General features: G+C 38.1%; 1 protein-coding gene across 1 annotated transcript in view; it reads left to right on the forward strand.

Annotated features, from left to right (window-relative positions):
• LOC309849178 (phosphatidylinositol 3,4,5-trisphosphate 3-phosphatase TPTE2-like) overlaps positions 1-13480 on the forward strand; it is a 122017-nt gene that overhangs the window by 15067 nt on the left and 93470 nt on the right. Inside the window, exons 4-6 of the mRNA XM_082701505.1 lie at positions 7450-7503; positions 8144-8197; positions 10631-10684. Coding sequence (XP_082557631.1) covers positions 7450-7503; positions 8144-8197; positions 10631-10684 — 162 coding nt within the window. The remainder of the gene's footprint in view (positions 1-7449; positions 7504-8143; positions 8198-10630; positions 10685-13480) is intronic.

Below are 13480 nucleotides of genomic sequence, written 5' to 3' on the forward strand. Positions count from 1 at the left end.
AAATTACTTACTTACTTAATTAATTAATTAATTAAACATAGTATTTGCTTTTTTAAATTTAAAATCAATTAGCCAACATTTTCATCATTAGTTTTTGGTGTAATGTTTAATGATTCATTAGTTGCTTATAGCACCCAGTGCTAATCCCACACTTGTGAGTTTATTTTTGTGAACTGTAGAAAGTGGTCTAGTTTCATTGGACTTATTTTGCATGTCGCTGTCCAGTTTCCCCAGCACCAGTTGAAGAGACTGGCTTTTTCTCATTGTATATTCTTGGTTCCTTAGTTGTAGTTTAATTTGACTCTATAAGTGCATGTTTATTTCTGGGCTCTCTATTCTGTTACATTGATTTATGTGTCTGTTTTGTGCTAGCACAATACTGTCTTGATTACTACAGCTTTATAGTATATCTTGAAACCTTGGATTATTATATGCAGTTTTGTTGTTCTTTCTCAAGATTGCTCTGGCTTCGGGCACCTGGGTGGCTCAGTGGGTTAAAGCCTCTGCTTTCAGCTCAAGTCATGATCCCAGGGTCCTGGGATCGAGCCTCTCACTGGCCTCTCTGCTCAGCGGGGGGCCTGCTTATCCCTCTCTCTCTGCCTGCTGCTCTGCCTACTTGTGATCTCTGTCTGTCAAATAAATAAAATCTTAAAAAAAAAAAAAAAAGAAGATTGCTCTGATTGTTCAGTGTCTTTTGTGGTTCCATACAAATTTTAGGATTGTTCTAGTTCTGGAAAAATACAGTTTGTATTTTGAACAGGAATTGAATTGAATCTATTAATTGTTTTGGGTAGTATAGACATTTTAACAAGATTAATTCATCTAATCCATGAGTACAGAATACCTTTGTATTTGTTTCTGTTGTCTTCAGTTTCTCTTATCAATGTTGTATAGTTTCAGAGTACAGGTCTTCCATCTCCTTGGTTAAGTTTGTTACTAGGTATTTTTATTTTGGTGCAATTGTAAATGGGACTCTTTTCTAAATTTCTTTTTCTGCTACTCCTTTATTAGTCTGTAGAAAATCTACTGATTTCTGGGTATTGTATCCTGCATTTTTGCTGACTTCATTTATTCTTTTATTTTTTTAAAGATTTTATTTATTTATTTGACAGAGAGAGAGATCACAAGTAGGCAGAGAGGCAGGCGGGGGCGGGGGCAGGGGAAGAAGGCTCCCCGCCAAGCAGAGAGCCCCATGCAGGACTCAATCCTAGGACTATGAGATCATGTCCTGAGCCAAAGGCAGTGGCTTAACCCACTGAGCCACTCAGGTGCCCTTCATTTATTCTAATAGTTTTTGTTGTTGCTGTTGTTTTTTTTTTTTTTTTTTTTTTTTTTGGTGTGTGTGTGTGTGTGTGTGTGGAGTCTGTAGGGCTTCTATGAATAATAATAGGAAATAGTGAGTTTAAATTCTTCCTTGCCAATATAGATGACTCATTTCTTTGTTTTCTTTCTTTCATCTGATTGCTGTGGCTAGGACTTCCACTACTATGTTGAATAAAAGCGGTGAGAGTGGACATGCTTGACTTGTTCCTGATCTCAGAGGAAATGCTTTGTTTTTCATCATTAACTATAATGTCAGTTGTGGGTTTTTCATATATGGCCTTTATTGTATAAAGGTATATTCCCCCTAAACCAACTTTGTTGAGAGTTTTTATCATGAATGGATGTTGAATTTTGTCAAATGCTTTTTCTGCATCTAATGAGATGATCATATAATGTTTATCCTCCATTTTATTGACTTGGTATATCACATTGATTTGTGAATATTAAATCATCACTGAATCCCTGGTATAAATTTCACTTGAATATGGTGAATGATCCTTTTAATATATTGTTGAATGTGATTTTTCTAATATTTTGTTTAGAATTTTTGCATCTGTGTTCATCAGTGACATTGACCTATAGTTTTCTTTGTTTGTGGTGTCTTTGCTTTTGGTATCAGGGTAATGCACACCTCATATTATGAATTTGGTAGTTTTCCCTCCTCCTTATTTTTGGAATGAGGTGAGAATAGGTATTCATTCTCCTTTAAATGTTTGGTAGACTACACCAGCAAATCCATGATGGTCTGCATTTACATTTGGGAGGAATTTTTTTATTATAGATTCAATTTCATTTCTAGTAATTGCCTATTCAGATTTCTATTTCTTTCCAATTCAGTTTTGGAAAATTGTATGTTTCTAGAAATTTATCCATTTCTTCTGGGTCACCTAATTTGTTGGCATATATTTCTCATAGTATTTCCTTTTTCTTTTTTAAGATTTTATTTAATTATTTGACAGACAGAGATCACAAGTAGGCAGAGAAGCTGGCAGAGGGGGGTGGGGGAAGCAGGCTCTCAGATGAGCAGAGATCCCGATGTGGGGCTCAATCCCAGGACTCTGAGATCATGACCTGAGCCGAAGGCAGAGGCTTGACCCACTGAGCCACCCAGGCACCCCTCTCATAGTATTTTCTTATAATTCTCAATTTTTCAGTGGTGTCTGTTTTCTTCATCTGTTTGATTTTATTTACTTAGGTCTTTTTTACCTTAATGAATCTGATTAAGGCTTGTCAGTTTTGTTGATCTTTTCAAAAAACCAACCCTTGGTCACACACACACACACACACACACACACACACACACACACACACATTTAGGTACCTACAAACTATAGCTGAATTTGAAATAGATGGAAATGCAAAAGCAGATGCATATTGGAGTTGGGCTCAGTAGTCAAGAAAAGTTTTAAAATCACTCTTGATCCATTAAGGGTTCTCTACAGGTCTAAGAATTTTTTTTTCTACCATATAAAGCTGCATTTCTAGGGGAAAATGAAATACTTCTTTCCAAATAGCCAAATTACATGAGATTTTTTAGTGTTCAACCACATTATAATTTGTAGATAAAGTGAAGCTTATTTGAATGAAAAAAGTATGTAAGATGTTTGATCAAATACATTTTATCCTTTAGTTCTGATCGGAATGAATTGACCTCAGCAACTGATAAGGAGGTCACCAATAAAAGGTGAAATAAACATATGTAACGATAAACCAGAGATATTCAACACAGAGTTTCTTGGACACTCTAAAATGTTGGAAGTCTCCACTTCTTTATGTAACATATTTCTTATCTAGTTTGGTAGAAACTAGATCAGGTAGATCTAGTTAGATCTGATAGAAACTCATGTCTTCCTATCTGAGTTACCAGCAGCCAAAACTCTTAGAAAACTATCAGATTGTTGTATGATATTCTACTAGAATGGGCTGTATTAGTTATCTAGGGCTGCTGTAACAAAATATCACAAAACTGAATCATTTAAAACAACAGAAATTCATTGTCTCAGTCTTAGAGGCTAGAAGTTGATATCAGGGTGTCAGTAGGGTTGTTTTCTTCTGAGGGCTGTGAGCAAGAATCTATTCCATGCCCCTCTCCTAGCTTCTGGTGATTGCTGTCAATCTTTGCTGTTCCACGGTATGTAGAATCATTGCTCAAATCTCTACCTTAATCTCTACATAGGTGAAGTATGTGTGTTTGTGTCTACATTTTTCCTTTGTCTTAGGACACCAATCATACTGGATTAGGAGCCCACCCTAAACCAGTATGACTGTGTCTTAATTACACCTACAGCAACCCTATTTCCAATAAGGTCACATGCTGAGTTAAAAGGGATAAGATTACAACATATCCATTTTAGGTGGGACAATATTCAACTTATAATATTTGACAAGTGAGGAGAGAGTCCTATTTAGAGCCAGAAGAATAATGGCAGTAGACTGGGAACAGAAGAGGCCTTAGTAGGGAATAATGGAACTAACAGACACTGGGTCTACCCCATAGCCTCCAGAGCTTATGTGAGATAGGCCTGAAGCTCAAATCCACTATCATGGTGGATAGAGCCACTGCCTCAGACCTGCATTGCTTGACCCTGTCTAAGAGGCAGGAAAGATGACCATGATGGGTCAAAGTAAGAAGGTGATGGAAGGACTTGCAAATCAGGAATTTAAATGGAGTAAGAGGGATGTGTACACTATAAACTGAAGTTGAAATGAAATAAATGCCACCACAAAAAGCTTATATAATTGGGGATTAGGGACAGGTATAGAACTTAAATTACATAAAAAGAGAAAAATAAAAAAAACAAAAAAGAAAAAAAAAAAGAACTTAAATTACTTAAACCTTGATGCTTACTATTTTCACAATTCTAAGATACCAGTCACTGCCATATGATATCTTATTCCTTTAAAAAAAATTTAATTCCAGTATAAGTAACAGACAGTATTATATTAGTTTCAGGTGTACAATGGGGATTCAACAATTTTATACATTGCTCAGTGCTTGTCACCATATGTGTGCTCCTGGTCCTCTTTCATCTGTTTCACCCAACATCCCTACGCTGGGTAACCTAGTAAAGAGTCTTGTTTTTCTGACTTTTTGAGGAACCTCCATACTATCTTCCAGAGTGGCTGTACAAGCTTGCATTCTCACCAACAGTGAGAATGTCTCTACATCCTTGTGGAAAATCTATAAAACACTGATGAAAGAAATGGATACATTTCTCCACATCCTTGACAGTGTTTGTTGTTTTCTGACTTGTTAATTTTAGCCATTCTGACTGGTGTGAGGTGGTATCTCATTGTGGTTATGATTTTTATTTCCCTGATGCCCAGTGATGTTGAGTACTGTTTTCATGTCCATCTGCAAAGGAATGGATAAAGAAGATGTAGTAGATATATACAGTGGAATATTACCTAGCCATCAACAAATGAAATCTTACCATTTGCAATGACATTGATGGGACTAGAGGGTATTATGATGAGCAAAGTAAGTCAATCAGAGAAAGACAATGGTGATTTCATGCATATGTGGAATTTAAGAAACAAAACAGATCATAGGTGAAGGGAGGGAACAATAAGATGAAATCAGAGAGGGAGACAGACCATAAGAAACTCTTAACTATAGGGAACAAACTGAGGGCTGCTGGAGGGGATGTGGGTGAGGGGATGGGATAACTGAGTGATGGGCATTAAAAAGGGCACGTGATATAAAGAGCACCGAGTGTTACATGCAACTGATTAGCCACTGAACTCTACCTACTGTCAACTGAATTTAAATAGAATTTTTTTTAAAGTTTGGGTTGTATTAAGGAGGTCATGTATTGCATGGAGCACTGGATATTATACACAAACAATGAATCATGGAACACTACATCAAAAACCGATGGTGAACTGTATGGTGACTTACATAACATAATGAAATTTAAAAAATAAAAAGTCTGGGTTTTTTGTTTCTTTGCTCTTTGTTTTGTTTTTTTCAGTTCTACATATGAGTGAAATATTATATGGTATTTTTCTTTCTCTGACTTATTTCACTTAACGTTATACTTTCTAGATCCATCCATGCTGCAAATGGCAAAATTTCACTATTTTCTATGACTAATATTCATTTGTGAGTGTGTGTATATATGTGTTTACATATATGCATGCATACCACATCTTCTTTATCCATTCATCTATCAATGGGCAGTTCAGTTTTAGCCATTCTGAGAAGTGTCAGGTGATACCTCATTGTAGTTTTGATTTGCATTTCCCTGATGATGAGTGATGTTGAGCGTCTTTTCATATGCCTGTTGGCCCTCTAGATATCTTCTTTGGAGAAATGTCTGGTCATGACTTATGCCCATTGTTAAATTGGATTATTTGATTTTTGGTGTTGGGTTGTAGAAGTTCTTTATACATTTTGGATACTAATGCTTTATTGGATATGTCACTTGCAAATATTTTCTCCCATTCAGTGGTTGTCTTTTAGTTTTGGTTGTTTCCTTTGCTGTGCAGAAACTTTTTATTTTGATGTAGACCCAACAATTTATTTTTGCTTTTGTTTCCCTGGCCTCAAGAGAACATATCTAGAAAGATTTTGCTATAGCTAATGTCAGAAATTAGTGCCTGTACCCTTTTTATGATTTTAGATCTCACATTTAGGTCCTTTATCCATTTTGAGTTTATTTTTGTGTATGGAGTGAGAAATCGATCCAGTTTCATTCTTTTGCAGCTAAGTTTTCCAAACACCATTTCTTGATGAGACTATTTTTTTTCCCTTCCATATTCTTGCCTCCTTGTTGAAGATTAATTTGACTATATAATCATGAGCTTATATCTGGCCTCTATGATCTATGTGTCTGTTTTTATGCCAGTACTGTACTCTCTTGATTACTATAGCTTTGTGGTTTATCTCCAAATCCAGGATTGTGATACCTCCAGTTTTATTCTTTTTCAAGGTTGCTTTGGCTATATGTGGGTATTTTGTGGTCCACATGAATTTTAGGATTCTTTGTTCTAGTTCTATTAAAAACACTGATTAAAAACACTGGTAATTTCATAGGAATTGCATTGAGTCTGTAGGTTGCTTTGGGTATTATTTTAACAGTATTCTCCCAAATCCTGAGCATGGAATATTTTTCCATTTGTGTAATCTTCCATTTCTTTTACCAGTGTCTTATAGTTTCCAGAATATAGGTCTTCTGTCACCTTAGTTAAGTATTTCTAATTACTTTTTTGGTGCTATTGCAAATGGGAATGTTTACTTTTTTTTTCTTCCTTTTTAATTTTTTTTTTCTTTTCAGTATAACAGTATTCATTGCTTTTTGCACCACACCCAGTGCTCCATGCAATACGTGCCCTCTCTAATACCCACCACCTGGTTCCCCCAACCTCCCACCCCCTGCCCATTCAGAACCCTCAGATTCTTTTTCAGAGTCCATAGTCTCTCATGGTTCCTATCCTCTTCCAATTTCCCTCAACTCCTTTTCCTTTCCATCTCCCCTTGTCCTCCATGCTATTTGTTTATGCTCCACAAATAAGTGAAACCATATGATGATTGACTCTCTCTGCTTGACTTATTTCACTCAGCATAATCTCTTCCAGTCCTGTCCATGTTGCTACAAATGTTGGATATTTATCCTTTCTGATGAAGGCATAATACTCCTTAGTGTATATGGACCACATCTTCCTTACCCATTCATCCATTGAAGGGCATCTTGGTTCTTTTCATAGTCTGATGACCGTGGCCACTGCTGCTATAAACATTGGGATACAGATGGTCCTTCTTTTCACTACATCTGTATCTTTGGGGGAAATACCCAGGAGTGCAATTGCATTTGCAAGTGCAATTGTCATAGGGAGCTCTATTTTTAATTTCTTAAGGAATCTCCACACTGTTCTCCAAAGTGGCTGTACCAACTTGCATTCCCACCAATGGTGGAAGAGGGTTCCCCTTTATCCAAATCCCCTCCAACACATATAAACCTCATTGATAATAATAAACTGACACACCAAGTTCCAGGTTACTGATTTGCACTTGGATTTCCAAAAATCAGCTGGTTCATATCCTAGACTGTTGTAACTATTTGAATGGAAAAAGTATATCTAGAATTACCTGATGTCTGACAATGTACCTTTTTGATTCTTTAGCCCTGCCCAGAGTGAGTGGACTTTGGAAACCTATGAGGAATCCACCAGTGAAATGTGAGATATTCATATATAAATTTAAAATGATATATATAATCTCAACATATACATGCATGAAAGAATAAAGAGAGAGACTGATATTTGTAAAAGTCACTCTCAGGAGTATCTGTGACAGTAGAGAGTCTTCAAAACTGTTTCTGAGTCTTCTCTGTAGTGTATATATGTAACTGTCTTTGTTTTTTTAGATTTAGTTGAATAAAAGAATTCATAAGACAAATGCTTTTTCCCTAAGTCGGTTTGTCTCCTTTAGTAGCAGCCAAACCCTCAGATGAAAGTAAGGAGAAGAGAGAAAGCCCTGAGAACCAGGAATTTAAATGGATAAGAGGGATGGGTGCCTCCAAACTGAAACTGAATTTGAAATAGATTCTACCAGAAAAGGCTATTACACACTGGGAATAGGGTGACAGTATAGAACTTCTTATAAATTGATACATTATTAATAAGCCTAAGTCATTGGCATCTTTTATATAAAGCCTCATTTCTAATAAAGAATGAACTACTTGGTTCATTTAGGTGATAAGTAAATGATTTTTAAAGATTGACTGTTCATAAGTATAGAGCAATTGTAGGTATTTAAATGGAAAAAAAGTCAGTCTGACATTACATGTGGTGTCTATGTGCCTTTCTAATTCTTTAGCCCTGTCCAGAGTGAACGGACATTGGAAAACTATGAGGATTTCACCACTGGAATGTGAGCTATGCATGCATAAATTTAAAATGATATGTATAATCTCAACACATACACTCATGGAACAGTAAAGAGAGAGACTGAGATTTGTAATAGTCACTCTTGGGCATCCATGGCAATAGAGTATCTTTAATACTGCTTCTAAGTTCTTACTGTAGTGTATGTAGGTAACTTTCTATCTTTTTCTTCTTCTTTTTAAGATTTAGTTGCATAAGAGTGGAAGCCATAAGAGGGATGCTTCTTTGCTTGAGTACATTTGTCTCCCTTAGTAGCAACCAAACCCTTAATGAAAGTAGGAAGAGAGAAAGCCATGAGAACTAGGAATTTAAATAAATAAGAGGGATGGGTGCCTCCAAAATGAAATTGAATTTGAAATAATTTCTACAAAAAAGACTGTTACACATTATAGTATAGAACTTCTTATGGATTGTATAGAACTTTTTATGGATTGATGTATTATTTATTTATTTGTAGGCCTAACAAAGTCATTAGCATCTTTTTATTTTATTTTTTTGTGTTCCAAGATTCATTGTTTATACACCACACCCAGTGCTCCATGCAATACATGATCTCCTTAATGTCCACCACCAGGATCACCTAGCCCTTCACTCCCCTCCCCTCTAAAACCTTCTGTTTCTCAGAGTCCACAGTGTCACATGCTTTGTCTCCCCCTCCTATTTCCCCCAATTCACTTTTCCTTTCCTTCTCCTAATGTCCTCCATGTTATTCCTTACGTTCCACAACTAAGTGAAAACATATGATAATTGACTCTCTCTGCTTGACTTATTTCACTCAATATATTCTCCTCCAGTCCCATCCATGTTGATACAAAGGTTGGGTATTCATCCTTTCTGATGGAGGCATAATACTCCATTCTATATATGGATCATATCTTCTTTATTGATTCATCTGTTGAAGGGTGTCTTGGCTCTTTCCACAGTTTGGCAATTGTGGCCATGGTTGCTATGAACATTGGGGTACTTATGGCTCTTCTTTTCATTACATGTGTACCCTTGGGGTAGATACACAGTAGTGCAATTTGCAGGGTGATAGCGTAGCTCTATCATTACCATCTTTAAAAAAAGCCCCATGTCTAATAAAAAGTGACCTACCTGGTTCATTTAGGTGCTATATACATGAATTTTTTTTTAAAGATTTTATTTATTTATTTGACAGAAATCACAAGTAGACAGAGAGGCAGGCAGAGAGAAAGAGAGAGAGAGAGAGGGAAGCAGGCTCCCCACTGAGCAGAGAGCCCGATGTGGGACTTGATCCCAGGACCCTGAGATCATGACCTGAGCCGAAGGCAGCAGCTTAACCCACTGAGCCACCCAGGCGCCCCTATATACATGAATTTTTAAAGGTTGACCAGATCATATGTATTCAGCAGTTGTAGCTATTCATATAGAAATAAAGTCAGTCTAGAATTACTTGTGGTGTCTGACTATGTGCCTCTTTATTCTTTAGAAATGCCCTGACAGAAGTGAAATCAGATGGCTATGAAGTCACCAGTAATTTGTGAGCTATAAATGGATAAAGATAAATATATGTCCCTATGCACTCATATGAAAATATTTATATATTAAAACAGACACACACAAACATAAATGCTCTGAGAGAAAGGGAAGTAAATGTCAACCTTCACATGAACACCCATGACAATACAATTTCTTTGACTCTTTCTGAATCTTTTCAATGTAGCACCTATACACAACTGTTTATCCTTTTTGGCTCCAGTTGTGTTAAAGAAGAACAGGTCCTAGGAGGATCCCTCTTCCCCCTGGGGACTACCAAGCAAAACCTTTCATAGATTTCCAGAATGCCTGTGTATGAGACTTAGTTGATTGGGTGAAGATGGGACAGAATGCTATTAAAGACAGGAGGAGGTAGCAGTAGGCAGGGGGCAGAGGAGCCCTCAGCATAAAGAAAGGGGCTAATGTATCCTGGACCCTTCACCCTCCAGAGCTTTGCCACCATGTGAAGCCACTGTCCCAAAGCCACAGTCACGTGGAGGGAGCCCCTGTTCCAGACCTGCCAGTTTCTTGACACCATCTGAGAGCAGGGAAGGCAAGCTTGAGAGGTGAAAGGTGGTGAAGGAGGGACTGGAGAAGCAGGAAATTAGATGGGAAAGAAGGAGGTATACCTGCAAATTGAGGGTGAATTTGAGATCAGTTCCACCATAACAGGCTGTTCCACACGGGCCAGGCTGAGTAGTTAAGATCTGTATTTGATCCTGGAATCATCTGTGTTTTTGGAAGGTCCATAATACTTATTAAAAACATGTAAATCTTCAATTCTAGAGCAAACGAGATATTAGGTTTCAAATAATTGATTTGCACGTGAACTTTCTAAGTGTTAGTGAGTTTATAGGTTCAACTAAGAAAGTAAGTCTGGAAGTCATGTGATGTCTTACTGTGTCTGCTTTTAATCCTTTAGCCCTGGCCAGAGTGAATGGACAGCCCCGTATACCGAAGAACTCTGCGAAGTGATGTGAGCTATGATGAATACATACATAAATAAGTATCTCTACATACACAAATACACACACACAAACACATACACACACACAACTTACACTGAGATTTGGGATGTTTGCTCTCAGGCTCACACATAGGAATACAGAGATCCTGTGATACTCTTTGTAATGTCTTCTCTTGGTAAGGCACTATATGTAATATTCTTTGTCTTTTGAAGGTAGGTGGAAAAAGGATGAACAGGCTCTAGAGGGAGTCTCTTTGATACCTGGGTTTGTTCATATTTGTCCACCCTTGACGACTGTGGATGAGAGTGTACTAGAGTTGGCAAGGGAGGAGGAAAATTTATTTGGAGGAAGGAGGAGTTAGCAGAGAGGATGCAGCTAATGGATCCTGGATCTGTCCCTCACCCTCCAGAACTCGGTCCCAATGTGAGGCTGGTGCACTAAACCTATCACCAAACTGGCATGAATCTCTGCCTGGGGTCTTTAGCCACTGACCCTGCCTGAGGGGTAGGAAAGGCAACCAGGAAGCATGAAGAGTAAGCAGGCGATGAAGGGAATTGAGGGTCATGAAACGAGGTGTGGTCAAAGAGATCTGTACCTCTCAACTGCAGCTGAGTTTGAAATAAATTCTACCAGAAAAGGCTGTTACACACTGGGATTAGGGTGACAGTATAGAACTTCTTACAGATTGATACATTATTTATCTGTAGGGCTAACATAGTCCTCAGCCTCTTAAATATAGCCTCATTTCTAATAAAAAGTGAACTACCAGGTTAAATGAGATGATATATGCCTGAATTTTTAGAGATTGCCCAGTTCATATGTAGAGAGCAGTTGCAGCTATTTAAATGGGTGGGAAAAGTCAGTCTAGCATGACATGTGGTGTCTGACTATGTGCCTCTTTAATTCTTTAGCACTTCTGTGACTGAATTGAAATCGGACATGGATGAAGAAATCACCAGCAAATTGTGAGCTATAAGTGAATAAAGATAAATATATATTTATATGGACATATATGCACATATGTACTTATTTAGTTATATCAACACAGACTCACAAAGACACATACACAAGCAATAGGAATTCATCAAAATCCTAGAGGACAGAAGAGGCAGCAAGCTCTTTGACCTTGGCCACAGCAACTTCTTGCTAGACACATCCCCAAAGGCCAGGGAAACAAAGGCAAAAACAAACTGTTGGGGCTTCACCAAGATAAATATCTTTTGCAAAACAAAGCTACTGGCCAGCCTACAGAATGGGAGAAGATACTTGAAATACCTTATCAGATAAAGGGCTAGTATCCAAACTTTATGAAGAACTTACCAAACTGAAGCCCCAAAACCCAAAATATGTAGTCAAGAAATGGACGGAAGCCATGAACAGACATTTCTCTAGAAGACATACGTATTGCCAATAGACACATGGAAAAAATGCTTCACATCACTCAGCCTCAGAGAAATGCAAATCAAAACCACAAGAGAGACCATTTCATACCAGGGGCAATGTGTCCACAATAGCCAAACTATGGAAAGACCCGAGACGTCTATGAACAGATGAATGAGTAAAGAGGTTGTGGTGTATATATATTCAACCATCAAAAGGAATGAAATCCTGCCATTTGCCATGACGAGGACATAACTTAACGGATATTATACCCAGTGAAATAAGTCAGTCAGAGAAGGACAAATACTATCCGATTTCACTCATGTCGAATTGAAGAAACAAAACAGATGAGCATGGGGGAAGGGAAGGAAAAGAGGAAAACAGTGAGACAAACCATAGGAGACTCTCAACTATAGGGAACAAACTGGGTTGATGAAGGGGGAGGTGCGTTGGGGATGGGGTAACGGGATGATGGGCATTAAGAAAGGCACTCAAAGTAATGAGGACTGGGTGTTGTATGCAACTGATGAATCACTGAATTCTTCCGCTGAATCTAAAAATACAGTATATGTTAATTAAATTAAATGTAAATTAAAAAAGAAATAGATGAAGTTTCCTAATAATTCTTTTTTTCCCCATTTAATCTTGTTTCTTTTCAGTGTTCCAAGATTCATTGTTTATGCACCACACCCAGTGTTCCTTGCAATACGTGTCCTCCTAATACCCAGCACCAGGCTCACCTAGCCCCCCACCCAGCTCCCCTCCAAAACCCTCAGTTTGTTTCTCAGAGTCCACAGTCTCTCATGGTTATTCTTAAGAAAATCTGCAACAATACCGTGTCTTTGACTCTTTCTGAATCTTTTCAGTGTAGCACCAATAGGCAACTGTTTATGTTTTTTGGCTCCAGTTGCATTAAAGAACAGGTCCTAGGAGGATACTTCTTCTGCCTGGTGTCTAATAACCAAAACCTTTCAGAGATTTCCAGAATGCCTGTGTATGAGACTTACTTGATTGGGTGAAGAAGGGACAGAATGCTATTAAAGACAGGAGGAGGTAGCAGTAGGCAGGGGGCACAGGAGCCCTCACAGAAAGAAAGAGGCTAATGAAAATCGAATCCTTAACCATCCAGAGCTTTGCCACCATGTGAATCCACTGTCCCAAAGCCACAGTCACGTGGAGGGAGCCCCTGGTCCAGACCTGCCAGTTTCTTGACACCGTTTGAGGGCAGGGAAGGCAAGCTTGAGAGGTGAAAGGCGGTGAAGGAGGGACTGGAGAAGCAGGAAATTAGATGGGAAAGAAGGAGGTATACCTGCAAATTGAGGGTGAATTTGAGATCAGTTCCACCATAATAGGCTGTTCCACACTGGCCACGCTCAGTAGTTAAGATCTGTACTAGATCCTGGAGTCATCTGTGTTTCTGCTAG

The sequence above is a fragment of the Mustela nivalis genome (assembly GCF_964662115.1).
Source record: "Mustela nivalis genome assembly, chromosome: 15".
In the NCBI taxonomy this organism is placed as follows: Eukaryota; Metazoa; Chordata; class Mammalia; order Carnivora; family Mustelidae; genus Mustela; species Mustela nivalis.